The 20,733-nt window shown below is 36.7% G+C and overlaps 1 protein-coding gene across 2 annotated transcripts in view; it reads right to left on the reverse strand.

Moving 5' to 3' along the window:
* Nucleotides 1-887: 887 nt before the first annotated feature.
* pemt (phosphatidylethanolamine N-methyltransferase) overlaps nt 888-20,733 on the reverse strand; it is a 73,760-nt gene continuing 53,914 nt past the window's right edge. Inside the window, exons 6-7 of one of the 2 annotated variants that reach the window (XM_055176714.2) lie at nt 4,679-4,753; nt 888-1,536 (exon numbers count right to left, since the gene is read on the reverse strand). In XM_055176714.2, the coding sequence (XP_055032689.2) occupies nt 1,482-1,536; nt 4,679-4,753 (130 nt within the window). In that variant the 3' untranslated portion in view covers nt 888-1,481. The remainder of the gene's footprint in view (nt 1,537-4,678; nt 4,754-20,733) is intronic. The other variant, XM_055176715.2, reaches the window with a different exon arrangement.

Genomic DNA, 20,733 nt, shown 5'->3' on the forward strand with positions numbered 1-20,733 from the left:
TTCCAAATGCGTGTTGCAACTACGGTAGCCGTTATGTAATCACTGATCTCCGTTTCAGCTGATTCACGGGTTCTGAACAAAAATGCATTGTGGAAAAGCGTTGGTAGGCGCTTTTTGTCCCTCTCTGCTTGGACTTACCCATTCAATGTAAATAAAGAGAAGAAATTCTACAAAGCTTACAAAGAAAAGTCAGATCACTGGCAGAGGTCATTTGACACCAACGAGGACAGATTTATGAATAAAGACATTGATTTTGACTAATAAAACACTTGAAACCCTACTTACTGTCACTTTAAGTCATTTCTCGTTCTCCATAATTCCCTGGGTTTAACCAATGACCTTTAGTGCTGCTAATGCAATGCTCTACCACTGAGCTATCACAAGCACATGTAGATGTTTTTACCAATATCCACTTTCAAAAGTGTCAGAAGGAGGCCTTGTGATGCTACCAAGTAATTACAATTGTCAGCATATCAGGACGCCACTTTCCTGAGGCATCAGTGGTATTGGTCACACAAGAGAAAAGAGAGAAAGTGTTATTGTTTTTTAACACTATGTTTTTTTTTAGGCTGTTAACGTCAACAAATGTTAAATATTTGTACTCCTACAAATCGTTTTTGGGAGCAATGGATGTCAATATTAAGATTTTGTTTAAGTAGCGTTTAGTTTAGCATTTACTTCACTCCTACTGCTTGTACAAATTATACAGAAAAATTATACATTTTAATATAAATGATATACTGTATAAACGGTATCAGTGTAATATGTAAAAACATATGTAATAAAGATCCATTGAATTATATTTAACAAGAAACATTTGATAATTTGGGTTGTTTATGAGATATGCACCACGAGAGCTTGCAAGAGATTAACAGAGATTTGCATAATTAAGGATTAGAATTCATCCATTTATTTTATATTTCGTAGGAAACAAAGGAGAGAGAACTTAGTGTACTGAAGAAAAACAAATCCAGACATGTCGTCATATTCACTTTCATTACATTACAACAAATGAACCCTTAAAGAGCTGAATTCAGTCAGGATGTATGTTAGGAATGTATTAAGAACACAACAAAACTATCTTTACAGTTATGACATCATATCGAAAATAGCAATTTACAGATAACCAACAAATGAGAACAAGCTAAGTATGTGATTCCTAAAATAAAAGATTGACAACAAAAACGGTCTTCTTTTCATTTAAAAAGTGTTTTAAATTTGTATATGTCTGTAAAATATTTTTTTTAAATCGATTTCTTTAAGCTGTGCTTTATCCTTTCAGTCATTACTCGTATGCCAATAAGACACCCAGCACAGGGTGACAGAGTTCACAGTGTCTTAAATAGTTACAGCTACATCAGTGTTTACATCGGAAGTTCATGAACATCCCTCGTTTCCATCCACTCTTCTCCATATGGTTGTCTGAACGTCAGCATAAAGTGTCAGCACATGTGATGTGTATTTACAATCACACTTCATCTCTATTTGTGCTTGCACCGCTGGCTCCTCTGCCGATAGATCTCCTCTGTGAATGGTCTGCAAATATAAAGTAAGCACACACGCATGAAGAGATAAGGCACAAGAGCTTGGAGGACTATTTAAACAACACAGGTTTAACTGCAGGGTTTCTTGTAAAATTCACATGCAACATTTCCATCAGATTCGGCGGTCAACTGTTATGTATGCACAAATACACTCACCTAAAGGATTATTAGGAACACCTGTTCAATTTCTCATTTATGCAATGGTGCCAATTGGGCATCGTTTAAATGCCACGGCCTACCTGAGCATTGTTTCTGACCATGTCCATCTCTTTATGACCACCATGTATTCATCCTCTGATGGCTACTTCCAGCAGGATAATGCACCATCTCAAAAAGCTCAAATCATTTCAAATTGGTGTCTTGAACATGACAATGAGTTCACTGTACTAAAATGGCCCCCACAGTCACCAGATCTCAACCCAATAGAGCATCTTTGCGATGTGGTGGAACGGGAGCTTCGTGCCCTGGATGTGCATACCACAAATCTCCATCAACTGCAAGATGCTATTCTATCAATATGGGCCAACATTTCTAAAGAATGCTTTCAGCACCTTATTGAATCAATGCCACATAGAATTAAAGCAGTTCTGAAGGCGAAAGGGGGTCAAACACAGTATTAGTATGGTGGTCCTAATAATCCTTTAGGTGAGTGTATGTGAATAAATACTTGTATATTATTAAACAATAGATCTGATTCCTGCAAAGACAATATAATCTTTAGCCACATTAGCGCTACAACATGCTAAACATGCAAAAAAGCTTTTGGGTAAAATTAACCAGTCAAGTCAGTGGCTGTGGGCGGAGCTTTATCAGTGTTATGTCACATTGATAAGAGAACCAAAAAAGCATTTCTAATGAGACTGCTTTGGTTTAATGGGGATTAAGCCCGGGACACACTGCACGATTGTTTGCTGTCCCAAACAAAAGATTACCATTGTGAAACAAATGTGACAATTTCTGCTTATAATCGCTGGTCCTATATCATACAGAGAGAGGGGTATAAAGTCGTCCGTTTCCCTTAGTTAACTTCAAATTCAAGAACCTTTCAAGGATTTTCCAGGTCCAATACCCTCAAATTCAAGGACTAAATGTGACATTTCAAGTGAGAGCAAGGTTACATCATGTTACTTTTAAGATACATTGTTACAGTTCCCTTTCGAGGGAACTTACACTGCGTCACTGCGGTGACACTTTGGGGACGCCTCAAGTGCGTCTGAATGTGTATATCAAATTCAACCAATGGTGAGGCTTAACGACAAAGACAGGGTGACGTGAGAGTGAGGAAGTATATCGCTATCTGAAATATTGGCGAAGACGGCGTTAAAGAGACACAGGAAGTATAGCAAGGGAGACACAGCATCTCGTTCCATTCTCAAAGAACAAAAGTTACATACGTAACCCCGAGACGTTTTCATGTGTCAAACACAACTATGCAAAAAAGCATTTTGGTATAAATCAAAATTCGCATACAGAACATATAAACATTTAAAGCGAACAGTTTAGCACGTGTGCTTAAAAAGTCTAGAAATTTGATGATATTATCCTACACTAAATAGGAAATAATATGGATTTTTTTTTTTTTTTAGAAAACTTTTGTTATAAAATAGATTCAAGCACTTTCAATGACCTGTATCTATGTATGTATATTTTCTAAAACTTCCCAGGGCCTTGAATTTTTTCCCCCAGATTCACAAACTTTCAAGGATTTCAAGGACCCGTAGGAACCCTGCAATACACATTTATGTCCACCCTGTAATAGTGGATTTTGCATAATATGTACCTGTATCAAAACTGTATCATTACCATCCTAGGTGTATATAACTTATGTTCTTCAGCTGAATACATTTAGAGTTATATTATATAATAATATGCCTCTTCCTAGCCTTGCAATGCCACTGAAATACATCTAATAACTGGTAAAAAATAAATAAATGAACTCTTCGAAATGCTCACTGTACCAAAAACACTGTCCTAGTTTCTTCATTAACTCATAATGAGCATTTGACCCTGTCTGTGAAATAAGGAACATCATGTCTGATTTCACTCATTGATTTCACATTCATTTCTTTACATAATGTTGATGAATTTATGTAGAAAACAGTAAATCACAAAAAAGACTAACTGGGTTTGCACAGACAGGATAACATATTTCATACACTATATTTTCATTAAAATGCATGATAAACCAAACAACTGATGCCATAATCGCTGTTAGATGTATTAATAGCTATATTTCTGCTCAAGGATTTATTTGATTCACAAATGACTATTTCACACCAGGCTGGCCTATGAATTGACGTCATGAATTTGTGTTGAAGACGTGACGTTTCATATCGCAGGGAACTGAAGAGCGTAACAAGACCCAGACGTAGATTAGCAGAAACCATGGGCATCAACTCTGCATTAATATGAAATGTCTGGATACAAATTAACCCATTCATCAGACAAAGAAAGACCTTTTATTTGAGTCCAGAGCTAAATCTCAAAGAGGTGTTGACGCTCTGTGTTTGTGTGGGAGACAATCAGACAGCTCTCAATCATCATGAGTCTGCAGACAGGACAGACTGTTAATAAGCTGTTGTATGTGCTGATGTTGTTTTTGTTTTGTACCATTAAAGTTCAGCACATTGATGATCTCCGGTAACCATAGCAACATTACAGTGTGTGTGTGTGTATGTGTACGTGTATATATGTGTGTACGTGTTTTAGACCTGCATTTATTGCTGTCTCTATGGAGAAAAGTTGCCAGCTTTTCTGCTTAACCTTTCATTGCAGAAGAGTAGTTGAGTTGGCTGACCTTAACTTGTATTTTTTTACTTTTAGCTAAGAGCGTCTCTCAAAACTGATGTCTACTGTTTATATTATTTTATGATCACAGAGTAGCTGCTGGCACATCTTTACACTGTGAAATGAGAGCTTTGACTGGACTAAATTCAGGTAGCATTTTACACTCCTGTAAGTACGTATGTACTACGTACTTACTACGTACCAGCCCTTAACCTAACCAACATTAAATACATTTAATAATTTTGTTGGGTAAGAACAATGTAAGTATGTGTACTGTAAAATATATATTATTACTATTTTATTATTGAGTAATATTTGGATTATTATAGAAAAATGTATACACTTACCCCTCATATGCAATAGCTATCCAGTAAGACAAACCAACCACTGCAGTCAGGACCAACCCTACAGGACTGGCATTCCTACGGCACATGCAAAAAAAATTAAATGAATTAAAATACTTTTACGGAGCAGCGGTCTCTCTGTTTTACCCTTTGCCATTTTAAGAAACACAGAAAAAAGTAATTTCCTCTTAAATTGGCGAGTTAGCTTTGTGCACACACACAAACATATTAGTTGTGTGACACATCAGGTGTAAAGCGTCATGAGTCACAGGCCAGTAAATATCCCAATCAAAACTAAACTTTGACAAAATAATGACTCACACCGTATTACAACTTTAATTTAACTTTACATCCATTTTGAATGAAATATCTTAAAAACACATTCATCAGTTTCAAGCAGGGATTTAAGAAAGAGTAGCTATATTCGAATGTGTAATTTATTATACTATTTAAACACCACACAAAACAATAATGGGACTTTTGTGGCTACATACAGTGAGGAAAATAAGTATTTGAACACCCTGCTATTTTGCAGGTTCTCCCACTTAAAATCATAGAGGGGTCTGAAATGGTCATCATAGGTGCATGCCCACCGGGAGAGACACAATCCAAAAAAATCCAGAAATCACAATGCATGATTCTCCAACTATCTATTTGTATGATACAGCTGCAAACAAGCACTGGAACACCTGTCTATCAGCTAGAATTCTGATCCTTAAAGACCTGTTAGTCTGCCCTTAAAATGTCCAACTCCACTCCATTTATTATCCTAAATTAGATGCACCTGTTTGAGGTCATTAACTGCATAAAGACACCTGTCCACCCCATACAATCAGTAAGAATCCAACTACTAACATGGCCAAGACCAAAGAGCTGTACAAAGACAGTAGAGACAAATTTGTACACCTCTACAAGGCTGGAAAGGGCTACAGGGAAATTGGCAAGCAGCTTGGTGAAAAAAGGTCCACTGTTGGAGCAATCATTAGAAAATGGAAGAAGCTAAACATGACTGTCAATCTCCCTCGGACTGGGGCTCCATGCTATGTCTCACCTCGTGGGGTCTCGGTGATCCTAAGAAAGGTGAGAAATCAGCCCAGAACTACACGGGAGGAGCTGGTCAATGACCTGAAAAGAGCTGGGACCACCGTTTCCAAGGTTACTGTTGGTAATACACTAAGACGTCATGGTTTGAAATCATGCATGGCACGGAAGGTTTCCCTGCTTAAACCAGCACATGTCCAGGCCCGTCTTAAGTTTGCCAATGACCATTTGGATGATCCAGAGGAGTCATGGGAGAAAGTCATGTGGTCAGATGAGACCAAAATATAACTTTTTGGTCATAATTCCACTAAACGTGTTTGGAGGAAGAAGAATGATGAGTACCATCCCAAGAACACCATCCCTACTGTGAAGCATGGGGGTGGTAGCATCATGCTTTGGGGGTGTTTTTCTGCACATGGGACAGGGCGACTGCACTGTATTTAGAAGAGGATGACTGGGGCCATGTATTGTGAGATTTTGGGGAACAACCTCCTTCCCTCAGTTAGAGCATTGAAGATGGGCCAAGGCTGGGTCTTCCAACATGACAATGGCCTGAAACACACAGCCAGGATAACCAAGTGGTGGCTCTGTAAGAAGCATATCAAGGTTCTGGTGTGGCCTAGCCAGTCTCCACACCTAAACCCAATAGAGTATCTTTGCAGGGAGCTCAAACTCCGTGTTTCTCAGCAACAGGCCAGAAACCTGACTGATCTAGAGAAGATCTGTGTGGAGGATAGGGCCAAAATTTTTAGATTATGTTTCTCACAGTGGACATGCACATACGATGACAATTTCAGACCCCTCCGTGATTTCTAAGTGGGAGAACTTGCAAAATACCATTAATAGATATGCGTATAAACTAACCTATTATCCAACCCATACAACTGTTTAGGTTGTTTGTCCATTCCCCCAAATACAGTCAACAGAAGCGTTTACTAAATTAATGCCTCTACTGGCAGCAGGTGAAACTTAATACATTGGGGTATGAAATGATATATTGGGGTGATGATTTTTGTTTTATTGGGATAAAATGATGACTCATGATTTTTAATTTAAACCGCTAGGATTTATTGTATTTATATTACACATTAAATTATTCAGGCATTTTGAGCAAATAACATATGGCTCAAGAATCCCATGGCTTCAGTTTGTTTGTAATACTTTTATACTGTTGTTGTTTTTGTCAATTTATGCAATAAATATCTGTGACTGTGCTTTTACTTGTATGTTGTGTTTTATATGATTAAAAAGTGTTTGGGTTTAAGGTAGTGGTGGGGTACATTGCTTTAAAATATCCACATAAATGTTTTATGAAACAATTTCTAATTTTACAAATGCAGATGATGTGTCTAATCTGACACTTGAGGCAAAAAACCTTAAAAACAGGTTGTAATAAGTTGCATGCCGCTTAGAGGCGCTAATCCCAAAACCGGCTTGCACAAGAAACCTATGATGGCATTATTCTTGGAAGACAGTCTTGTGTAAACATTGGGTACTTTATCTGAGAAAAAGATGACTTTTTGCACACATATGCATATTGAATTTGTCCAATTAAATGCTGAAATGTCTCCGCGAGATGGTGCCAGGGCACACCAGTTTTATGACATTTTATAAAATAAAAACAATTTATCATAAATTCTGTGCAATTAAACCTAAAAAAATAAGGCTACTAACCAACAGCACTACTTTGTATCATTCAATATGTTTTGCTTAATTAAAAGTTGAGTTTTAGAAACATTTTTTGTCATACATTTTCATTGGGGGAGCCGCGAAGGAATGTGCCATATAAGGCGGGCCGCACGCTGTAAAAGTTTGAGAACCACTGATCTAGACTTGCATTAGCAAGTAGAAAATTATTGCTCATGGCTCTGATCCAAATAGGCTACTGGAGACATTCACTTTTCTGCCTTAACTTCCCATTTTATTAGGAAATACTATGAAAATAAATGTGATCCAGTGAAAACCAGGTTAAAGTTTCATAATCTAATTATGAGATCAGAAGCATCAAATTATTCATAGTTATGGCAGTGGCGGCTCGTAACTGCTCATTCGAGGGGCACAAATTCAAAATAAGTGTTCTGAGTTTCATATGTGTTGCTTGTGTTTTCAAAATATGTGTTTGCTGCGTCATATGAACCATGTGCATCACGTGTTGTGTCAAAATAAGTGCCTCTTTTATCATAAACCCTTTAGACGCGTCTGCAGCAGGCACTTATTTTGACAAGACACATAATGCGCATATGTTAACTCGACGCGCCGAACACATATTTAGAAAAAAGGACGAGCTACATACATGTTGTGATCAACTTCACATCGAGCACCCTCGGAAAAAGAAGTCACTGAGTCATGGCATCCTAAACATTAATTTCAATTGTGACATGGTGTTAGGCAATATTAAAGATATCAAGGTTATATTTTTTACAGAATGTAGCATGACTTTTTGCACAAAAAAAACAATTGGGGTTTCACTGACTATCCCAAATGGTTTGTTTAAACAAGTATATACTACAGTTTGTGTGTCAGTCTCATCCTTGACCTGATCTACTATTGTTGAGCCCTAAATCCTTTTGATAAATGTTGTAATTTAAAGCCTTTTGTACATCAGTGCAATAGCTGCAGTAATATCATTTGACCAGGCAAACAGAAAAAGGCAACTTGACATGAAGGTCATAATGTCATGGAGAAACAAGGTACCACTGTAAGAAAGTGTCTGGAAAGATGCAAAAACAACTTTAGTAGAAAACAGTTCAGGGATTGCAAGTCGCTAAATCCAACTCTTCCTTGCTACTTTGATTAACTGAAACGTATTGACACCTGTCCTGTAATGTTTTACCATTAAAGATTTACCTGTTGCTTTAGCTCAATTGCTATGGCAATGCTTTAGCAGAGCAAAGGTCAATGGGTCTTAACAAAAACAAAGAATAGGAAATAATGATGTGACATGTCAATAATTTAAGAGAATTATAACAACAACAAAAAAAATCTTAATCAACTATTAACAAGTATGACAAAAATGCAATCTGTGTCAGTGATTCATTTCTATGTACCAGAAACTCTTCAAATACATTTCAAGGCGCTTCAATTTATAATAATCTTCTCTCATCATCTAAGCGAATTTCCACTTACTCTGACCATTATCCTTAAGCAGAGCAGGAGATTTATCACTCAGCAGGTCAAAATGTTATAAGACTAGACTGTTATCTAGTTCAAATGTTACTTTCCTAAAGCAAGCACATTATGTAAGACCATCACATTACTTTACACAACTCTTGGCAAACAATTCATCTTGATCTTTAAACACACATACAGTAGACAATGTTGCAGCAACAGACATGGGATTGTGTTACAGTAAAATCACAGTGGACGCCTTGCATCAATATTAGTACATAAGACCTGCTCTTCCAACACACTGTAAAATTTAAAAGCCTCATTAAGTTATGTGTATTTACTACTTCTATTTAAGTCAAATAACCATGCCAAGTTTTAGATATTGAACTCATGTTTCTAAGTTTCCAAAAAGTTAAACGTAAAGTTACATGTTGTCTAAACTACTTGTGAGTTGAAACAAAGCACATCACCAAAATTATTTAAAGGGGCCACATGGCACCAGCCTTTTTTAAGATGTCAAATAAATCTTTGGTGTCCCCAGTGCACATATGTGAAGTTTTAGCTTAAAAACCATATAAATAATTTATTATAGCATGTTAAAATTGCTACGTTGTAGGTGTGTGCAAAAATGAGCCGTTTTGGGTGTTTCATTTAAAATGCAAATGAGCTGATGAAATTCAAACACTGATTACAGTGATGGTGGTTTGTTGCAATTACAACTCAATTGTGCTTTTCTCTGCACTAAATTGCAGTGCTGTGGTTGGATAGTGCAGATAAAGATGTGGTATAATTATAGAGCATGTCCTTATGACATCATAAGGGGAGCCAAATTTCAACAACCTATTTTTTCATACTTGTAGAGAATGGTCTACCAAAACTAAGATACTGGGTTGATCTTTTTCACATTTTCTAGGTTGATAGAAGCACTGGGGACCCAATTATAGCACTTAAACATGGAAAAAGTCAGATTTGTATGATATGGCCCCTTTAACTCACATTTTTAAGGCAGCAGATGAACTTTTGTTTCTACGTTTAGCCAGCTTGAAATGTTTTACAGTTGCAGGAACACAAAAGAATTGATAAAACATGACTCAAAAAAAAAAAAAAAAACTAAAAACCCTTCAGACAGCACATCAGGAATAAAAAACAGGATCCTACGAAATTAAATCAAAATGAACGAAACACCATTAAACTGAGACAAAACAAACACTTACCAAACAATTGATCAAAATGGTTCAAGCATTCACATTCAGAAATGGACTTTGAGTGTAAACAAGCACTAAAATCTATATGGAGATTGATGTAAAAGTCTTCAGAAAGATCTAATCAACATGACAAAGGTTTAGAAAATGGAAATGATAAATCATCAGACTATCTGTTCTTGCCCATTGTACTGTTGTCTTGGTCTTTTCCCTGTCATTCCAATTCAACTCAATCCATAAATGAACAGCGAATAATCACAGATATCTTTAATTTTTTTATTAATTTTCAGAGACATCAATGAGATTAATATATGAGACTGATATTTCTTTTGCAAATATTGGCAAGATTTCCAATAAAAAGTCAATATTACTCTTATCAAATTTCCCCAAATCTTTATATGAAGAGTTTTGTTGCATTTTTGTCAAAACATGTTTATTATTATGTTATCATGTTATTATTTTGTTTTATGGTGCTACTTAGCTGTATTTTTTAAGTTATGAAGGTTTAAATCCAAACAAACCAACAGCAGTTGCATTGATATTAATTGGAATGCACAACCAAAAAACGAGATTTCTGAACAATTAAAAAAACGGTGGTTATCTCGTTTTGCAACGAAACTCTTCATATACAGATTTCTTATCTACGCAATCTAGATTATTTTTACAACAATTATTTTAAAGCGGGAGAGAGATCCTTAGGTCTTGGTAGTCTAAGGGCCAGTCACACCAAAAGCGCTTTAAACGCTTGCAAACGCAAGGCGCGACGCACTGCTTTTTTTAAAAAAAGAGCAGTGCGACGCTGCTTTTCATATTGCTAAGCAACCACCGAGTCAGCTGTCTTGTCAATCAAACATTGAAGCGTGAGCGCTCTTTTGCTGTTAACTGTCATATTAGCAGAAACTTAAAAAAGAGGACGCTTGCTCTGACCTTGTTTGAGGGTGAGAGATGCATAAACACGCAGGAGAGAGTGAGCGAGTGGAGTGCGGTTCTTCAAAGCAACTGTAAACTTCCCTCACCACAACGTAAGGCCCGCCTCTCCCCTCATTCGATTGGACAATGGAAAGACGCGAATGACGTCGGGCGCTTCTCCGCTCTCCTTCAAAAACGCGTGCGCCGCAGGCTGCAAAAAACCGCAAGGCGCTCGGCGCGCATAAACAGCGCGCAAACGCGCCCTGCCCATAGAATATCATTCAAAAAAGGCGCCTGCAACTGCCATAAACGCTTTTGGTGTGACTGGCCCCTAACTTCAGCATTAAATCAACTCAGATTATTCTCTTTTATTCAACTTTTCTCACAACTCCTGCACCTGAGCTACTTTTGGTTACGCCACTGTGAATAGCCCACTGACCTGAATACATAAAGGCTCCCTGCACTGTAATCCATGGATTTGATTTTCCCTCTTTAATTTACAGTCTGAAATTTAATATTGCTTTGTTCCTCATCACTTTATAAAGTCTGTGGCTTACTTCTTCTGAAACTTGAGGGTTTTGTTTTATAATGTCTTTAAGTTGCTTTGTATAAAAGTGTTGGCCAAATGCGTCAATGTGAATAAAAAAAAACTATAAATAGATCTTAAGTAAAGAGTCTACACTGTAAATGCAGCGTATGTAGTTGACTGTGAGCACAAACATAAATTGCCAAATGTAGAGCCACTGTGTGCATGATTTATATAAAATGTAGTATACATAAACATTTTATTACAGTCCACAAAAATTCATTCCAATTTCAGATCCCATGTTTTTTTAATTTGTCTAAGTGATATTAATAGATACATGAGGACGTCTAACAAAACATTGTGTACTGATTTTCAACTTGGACTACTGCATGTCACAGCTGGTTGTGACTTTAAAAGCAATGCCCACATACATATGAAAAGCAAAAAAAAAAAAAAAACTATTCATGATGAATCACTATGAATCAGTGAACACATTTAAATAATGAAGAAACCTGATGTTCACAGCTTGGTGCTGATATTGAAAGTGACCCATAACATTAAAAGCAGATGTAGTTCTTGGAATTGGCGTTGTTGTTAATAGCTTTTAATTTGAACCAATTTCACCTTTGTTAAATTGACCCCAACAGAAAGTAAACTTATTCAGTTTATAGCTGTTCTAGTAGGTGGTGCCAGCAATGCAACGGTTATGGGTTTAAGACCCGAAAAATATACACAATACCTTAAATGCAACATACGACTGTTTGAAAAAAATTGTCAAGACTTTAGATATAAATGAACAAGAACAAACACAGTATGTTTACTATTTATACTTGACCTTTTTCTTCAGCACATTCCCAATGCAAGCTGAATCCTGTTTTGTTGTGAAACAGGTACTAAAGTAGCCAGCACCTGGCTGCCTTATATAACCATCTGGGAAACATTTGCTCGATGCGTGTAAAGAGACATTGCAGTGCCCTTTCCCGAAAGACACCCTGTATGCTTTAATAGAAATGTCTGAATGAAATAATGCATGTTCTGTTAGCCAATCACAAGCAGGCCGTCTAATCGCAGCGGTGATGTCATGCTGAATCTTCGTGCCTCTGGGTGCAGTACAACATGATATAGATACAGTCATTACCAAAACGGCAGTCTTAGCTCTTGACCTAATTGTAGCCTTGTGTAGGGTAATAAAAACATATTTGGGCTAATATGCTGAGGGATTAAGCTTCATTATAAAGAAAAGGAACCTAATGGCGCATGAAGCCATTACGCTCTGTAGATGTCAAACAATGACACGTGATCTTATGACATGCTTCTTTAAAACCCTTGAAAGCAAAATATATCCGTTTATATAAATTCTACGCACACTGATCCTATTCTCGATTTCAGGGCACTGATATTCACATTGTCTGAAAAAAGTAAAAATGTGTACCCCAGTTGTTACTGGTGCTGTACTCTTCAAAAAGAAGTTCATAATTGTACATCGAAGGTACTGGCATTGATTCAACAAGGTGCTGAAAGCATTCTTTAGAAATGTTGGCTCATATTGATAGAATAGCATCTTGCAGTTGATGGAGATTTGTGGGATGCACATCCAGGGCATGAAGCTCCCCTTCCACCACATCCCAAAGATGCTCTATTGGGTTGAGATCTCGTGACTGTGTGAGGGCCATTTTAGTACAGTGAACTCGTTGTCATGTTCAAGAAACCAATTTGAAATGATTCGAGCTTGGTGGCATGCTGCATTATCCTGCTGGAAGTAGCCATCAGAGGATGAGTACATGGTGGTCATAAAGGGATGGACATGGTTAGAAACAATGCTCAGGTAGGCCGTGGCATTTAAACGATGCCCAATTGGCACTAAGAGGCCTAAAGTGTGCTAAGAAAACATCCCCCACACCATTACACCACCACCACAACTAACCTGCACAGTGGTAACAAGGCATGATGGATCCATGTTCTCATTCTATTTACGCCAAATTCTGACTCTACCATCTAAATGTCTCAACAGAATTCGAGACTCATCAGACCAGGCAACATTTTTCCAGTCTTCAACTGTCCAATTTTGGTGAGCTTGTGCAAATTGTAGCCTCTTTTTCCTATTTGTAGTGGAAATGAGTGGTACCCGGTGGGATCTTCTGCAGTAGCCCATCCGCCTCAAGGTTGTGTGTGTTGTGGCTTCACAAATGCTTTGCTGCATACCTCGGTTGTAACGAGTAGTTATTTCAGTCAAAGTTGCTCTTCTATCAGCTTGAATCAGTCGGCCATGTGATTGGTTGATTAGATCATTGCATTAATGAGAAATTGAACAGTTTTTCCTAATAATTCTTTAGGTTGGTGTATATATATGTATCTAATGGTAAATATTAGGACCAGTTACAGCTGGGGCACTTATTTTGACCATTTTTTCCTAACAGTGCAAATATCTGCACTGATGGTCAATGGACTCTATGCTTTATTATATCCACAGCAGTCTTACAAACATCATCTTTATAACATCTACCAAAATTGCTTTAAATTGCCTCTTTAAATTGCACCCTTTCATCCTGATACTCGGTTACACACATCACACACGTGCAATGTGAGAGTTATTCAACAAATGGCCTTTTCACGTCACTAGAGTTTAATGGCCAGAGGAAGTGGGTTAATAAGATGCAGGCTGGTGGGCGGTCAGTAATGCTGTACTGTAGCATGCAACCCTTCTCTAGAGTCAGTCTGAAGAGTGTGCATAGAGGTCAGAGGCCAGGCCCTGATAACATATGCTTATTTTTAATATTACATTAAAAAAAAAAAATCATAAAACAGCTCATGAACCAAAACTGAGTACCCATAACCATCTCATGCATAAAGCACACAAAATTGGAAACATTTCAAGAGTTCTGAAGTCGTTTTGATTAGTTGATTTTTAAGGATTTTTAATTGCCTAATAATAAAGCCGAACTGTGATTGGTTGCTTAACATGTCATTCAGACAGCCTCTTAAGTGGTCCTTGGCCAACAAAAGCTGCTATGAGCCCAGCGCTTTGCCCGTCAGTGTTAAGTTCTGGTACGTGCCAGACAAGCATCCATCATTGAGATCACATGATCACAATTTTAAGTATTTACTGTAAAACAATTGCTTATTGAATGTAATTTTTTAAGTTTAATCAACAAAAAGTTTAATTTCAATTTTTTTTGACTACTGAGGAGTTAAAAAAAACTGAATAAAATGTTAGAGACACTCATATCTGATATTTTATCAAAAACAGCTAGTTCTTTTAACAAATCTGCATGTAAATGCAGTACACACATACACTATAAAATAAAAATTTAGGACAAGCAGTTTTAGCGCTTTGTCAGAAGATTATGTACAACAACTTTCAAGGTGTAGATATTAATAGGAAATGCTTTCCTTAGATATCAAACCCATGATCTTGGTGTTATAGTGCCATGTTCTACCAGTTGAGCTATCCGGTACACAAGGATATTTTGCACGTACACAGCACAGTAAACACAGTATAATGTGTTCTTTGCAGCGTCACTACCCATCACACAAACAACACAGACAATTTGATTTGTTTTATAAATCCAATCTTTAGGCTGACCGTCTTCCCTGTTATATCCAAGTAAACACAAGGGATCAATGCATTTACACAGAACTGTGCATGTCTGATATATAAATAGTGTAGTAATGAGACTTTCGAACAATGCCAAATTTGGATTATGTGCAGAGCTATTCTCTTTCATTATTACATCCTGATAATATTTATAACCCTTTAAGTATGTTGACTAAAGCATGCCTCTATTACTTTATGTGCATATACTGGGTAAATAAAATAAGTTATAATTCATCTACTAATATAAAAGTGTTTATCACTACCTCTGTATCACATGACAGTTTCTGTACAAACACTGGTGGCGTCGTCAGTCGTCGCGCTCCGCTAAGCCTCATTTAAATTGCATTTAGGCATATGCGGACGTGCGCATCGCGAATGTTGCGCCACAAACACGTTACTTAAATTCCACTACTTTTAGCAGTAACAAGCATGTAACAAAGTATTTTTTTAAATCAAGTAACGCAATTACAATTTACTTACGTTACTCTATTTTGTAAAAAAATAACACTTGCAGACAAGACATTTCTGATCTATTATGTTGGTCAGTTGAATGTTAATTAGATCCAATCCATGTTCAGTAAAAATAATTTGATGCAGAAATAAACTAGCAAATGACCAAATGTATAATATCGGTATCGGCCAGAAGTTGTCTGTTTAAATCGGTATCGGCCCCAAAAAAAACTATCGGTGCATCCCTAGTTAAAACTCCATAGTATGAGAGTGTGCATTATAGTTTCAGTTTTGGTTTCACTCGCTCCGCATCCGACAAAACAATCCACTCACTCTGTGTCCGTCCGACAAAACAATCCACGTACTCCATTTTCTGATGAAATATCTTCCTTTAATCTTCTGTATCATTTACATCAAACATAAAACATATACAAACAATATATGACCAAAGAGCGCACTACCACCGCAAGCTTCACAAGCTGTGTCCCAATTCAAGGGATGCGACCTGCTAAGCATGCGACCTTAAAAGGTGAGCACTCTGTCTTTCAAGGTGGAAGCCTCAGAAGTCTGCAAAGAAAACTTATATGAGACGGTCTAGCCTTCGGAGGACACATGATTTGCATCAGCTGCTGCACGAGCACACCGCGCCTGTCAGCAGGACACATCAGAGACGTTTCTGACTTATTAAAATAAATATGGAATCAGAAAAATTATATATATATATTTTTTTTAAATGACACGTTGACACAATTGTCCCCAAATTCTTAAAGAGATAGTATACAGTTTTAACACATTATATATTTTCAACGTAAACATACAGAATGTTTGTCTAAATGCACTAAATAATTACATAAATAAACTAAGCTTACATATTAAGATAATTTCTAAAAAAATATTCAAAAGCTGAATCTAAAGCAATATAGGATCCTACAGTATGTGATATATTAGAGTCTTACGTGTAAAATAGCCCATCAATATAATTTTATTGTTTGACTGTTCAGTACTGTTCATATTTACATTTAAAAAGCAGACATAAAAGTAACTTAAAAGTTACTTTCCCTAATAACTAATTACTTTTGATATACAGTAACTGGTAGAGTAATTCAATTACTTTTAAAAGAAGTAACTAATTACTAATTTTCAGTAATTTACCCAACACTGCACAAAAGTAAGCTGACCTGATCCAAACTGTGGAGTACTATGGAATGGAAAAGTGCCATAAGTGGAGATGTTGTGACAGAGCAATTGATAAAACAAATTATTTCAAGTTAAATCAACTTCAACTAACGTTGAATGTACTTGCTGAATTATTTTGGAATTACTAGAAATTTTAGGTTAAATACTCTTGTACAACTTTCCTCCATTTTTTTAAGTAAATTCAACTTGTCCGGGATTACAGTGTATGGCATTATGGCCATAATAACTTTGCAACTGCTTTACTGTAGATGGTGCAGGTCATATCAACTTGGTAGGGAGTGCATGTAATAAAAAGCTTTAGTGATCTTTCAGTAAGAAGAGAAGATAGTAAAGTGCACAGGTTGGATTAACCGACATGACACATACTGACGTGTCGTGCACACATTTAGTCCAATTTTACTTCAGAAAAGTATAGTTGCTTATTATTTTTTACTATTTCTCTTATATAAGCATTTTCACCTGACGTCTTTACTTTAGGGTCGACAGTTAAAGCAAGAGAGACGTGGAGAAGGACATCCACATTAACTGGTAAGTGTTTGCATAGAAAAAACACATTAAACGTTAAAGGACAAGTTCGGTATTTTACACTTAAAGTGTATGGCATTGAGTGGCCATAATAACTTTGCAACTGCTTTATTGTAGATGGTGAAATAAATGCATACAATTTGTGAATTTGCTTTGGGAATGTTGTCTGAGTTTCAGCATTAGGCAGTCACATAAACCCAAAAAACCTGACTGTTTTTCTGAACACAAGATGTCTGAAAGCATCTTTAAGTGAATTAGATTGCATTTCCTCCATTTCAAGTTTACAAAATATAAAATCCAAATCATTTCACGTATTACTTCATCTTTATTTACCTAGAGTAAACAACTTTCCAAATGAGAAAGGTTCTGGGGGGTGCATGTAATAAAAAGCTTCAGTGATCTTTCAGTAAGAAGAGAAGATAGTAAAGTGCACAGGTTAAAACATTGAGGGAAGAAGGACTATTAATGATCTTTTAGGTATGTGCCCTGAGTTGGCGTACTGCATACGCTTTTCCTGAGCAAAAGAGGTTTAGACGACATATGAGGGGGCTTGGAAACACATTAAAAGAGAGAGAGAGAGAGAGATAGTGTGCCCTGCGCAGGTGTGCTTACGTGGAACATTGGTGGACGTCTTAATAACATTTCCTTTTTTGTCGCTTGGGTCTTAATGTGTGGAAACAAAAAGTAGGCAGAATGCAAAAATCATTTATTAACACATCCTTTTAATAAGCATCACAGTTAAATTCTTTTCCACAGTGTGGTCCAAAACTATTTTTCTTTACATTGAAAATTATATCATATGATTATCTACTTGAGAGAAAAGTTTACTTGAATTTGAGATTTTTTTTTAGATCCAACTAACAATTATTTTGATAATTATCAAGAAAAACTAGTTAAAGGATTAGTCCATTTTCTTGAAAAGAAAATCCAGATAATTTACTCACCACCATGTCATCCAAAATGTTGATGTCTTTCTTTGTTCAGTCCAGAAGAAATTATGTTTTTAAGAAAAACATTCCACGATTTTTTTTTCATTTTAATGGACTTTAATGGACCCCAACACGTAACAGTTTTAATGCAGTTTAAAATAGCAGTTTCAAAGGACTCTAAACGATCTCAAACGAGGCATAAGGGTCTTATCTAGAAAAATAAAAAATATGCTCTTTTAAACCACAACTTCTCGTCTATCTTCGGTCATGTGATGCGCCAGCGTGACCTCACACAATACGTCATTACGTGAAGAGGTCATGGATGATGTATCGAAACTACGCCGCAATGTTTACAAGTGTGGAGAAAGAGGACCATTCTGACGTTGTTGTATGTCAAATGATACTACTTAATGTCTTTGTGTCAGTTTATTGTTTAAAATGGTCCGCAAATGTGCGTTTCATATATGTAACACCTTTCCACGGCATTACGCAATTATGTGAGGTCGCGCTGGCGCGTCACAGAAACGGAGATAGACAAGAAGTTGTGGTTTAAAAGTGCATTTTTTTTTGTAAAAAATGGCAATCGTTTCGCTAGATAAGACCCTTATGCCTCGTTTGAGCTCGTTTAGAGTCCTTTGAAACTGCAATTTTAAACTGCATTAAAACTGTTATATGTTGGGGTCCATTAAAGTCCATTAAAATGAGAAAAATCCTGAAATGTTTTCGCCAAAAATCAAAACAAACAATTTTGGATGACATGGTGGTGAGTAAATTATCTGGATTTGTTTTAACTCTTTCACCGCCAGCGTTTTTTTAAAAAGTTGCCAGCCAGCGCCAGCGTTTTTCATGATTTTCACAAAAGTTTAATGCCTTCCAGAAAATGTTCTTCTTCAGGTATATAAACATACAATATACCAAATGAAATAACAGACCCTCTGCTTTCAAACAAAAAAAAAAAAAACGTTTCATCCTACCTTTAGTAGTTCTTTTGTAATCAGCTTTTGTATATGGGTAGGTTTCTGCAAAAACACCACATTTTGAGCAAAAAGCAGAGATAATTCAATTTTTGTGACGGACTTTTCATAGAGATCCCATTCAGAGCGATCTTTAAAACAGACACGGACATGCAGCAGCTTGCCATAGAGCAATACTTCCGTTTTAAAAAGTTGCGGAAGGGATAATAGAGGATAATAGCGGTATTGCGGAAAGACGGAAATACTCGTCATTGGCGGGGAAGCGTTTTCTCTTAATTGACGAGATATCTCGTCAATGGCGGGGAAAGAGTTAAGAAAATGGACAAATCCTTTAAGCTAATCATCCAATATTATATTTTCTAAACACAATATATGCTATTATTTTATCACCATGGGTTGCATGCAACAATGAACAAACAGAAATATTCATGCTGTCACAAATGTTTCCAAAGCGGGTGAATTGGCTACAAGTGTTCAAATTTCACTTCTACGCAAGGTTAGCAACCAGCCTCTTTTCTCTCTGGGGTGTCTGACGCACAAGCACATGGGGAGAGATTGTTTGATCGATTTTAGAAACGAATAGTAAACCGTAAGACGGAAGGAGACACACACAGAGACAGAATAGCAAACAGTAAAAAGGTTTATAGTTTAGTAGACCATGGGTCACTTGCTCCATCAGTTGCTGCCTAGCAACCAAAGAAGCCAGTCATCAGCAGACTGGTCACCGTTGTCAAGGTGATCACATGCAGACCCACTTCAACTTTTTTTAATTCTGATATGGATGGCTTGTTTAGCTTCAGCATTTTGTCGTCACAGTTGCGTAAATTCTGTATAAAAATTATTTCTTGCATTATTAAGTCATTTCCAAATTACTCACATTTCTTTCTCAGCATGAGATTCTGCAATGCTAATAAAGAGATTTATCAGCCAGCGAGACATCACTCGCGCTCGCATGTGTTATCTGGGTGGGAGAAAATCCAGAAATAGCAGCATATTGCTCTTGAGAAATCTATTACTGAAAATAACAGCCGCTTATCTCAAAGAGTGTCGGCTCTTTCTCACTGTAACACACAGTTATGATGGGACCATGGAGGAATGGTAATAGGTGTACTGGGGATTTTGAGATGAGACTTTGGTTTATTAATGAGTTCATAGTTAAAACATTCGGATATACCCGGGGAGTTCAGCATGACACCGGTGGATGTGTCACCATGATCAAATCGAAGTTGATTAGCATATTTATTTCATTTTTAATATCAGAGACTATACTGAAACTTTTAAATTATTATCTACGGATTGTTTGTTGCGTAGTGTATTTACGAACACGTTTACAGTATAGTTGTGTCCAAAAGAACACTGTAACACATTTTTGTAGTTTTTACAGCATTATTACTGTAACATGAACAGATTTTTACTGTAGAACATTTATTAAAGAAAGTTGCTGTAAATCTTCAAAGCATCATGAATAAATTGTGGTGGTGGATAAATTCTACAGTAAATATATATTTATCCTGTCAATCATAATTCAATCTTTTTTAGCAGGGGAGTGTTTTCTGAAATGGATTAACTGACATGACACACACTGACGTGCACACATTTAGT

The sequence above is a fragment of the Misgurnus anguillicaudatus genome, chromosome 4 (genome assembly GCF_027580225.2).
Source record: "Misgurnus anguillicaudatus chromosome 4, ASM2758022v2, whole genome shotgun sequence".
Lineage (NCBI taxonomy): Eukaryota > Metazoa > Chordata > Actinopteri > Cypriniformes > Cobitidae > Misgurnus > Misgurnus anguillicaudatus.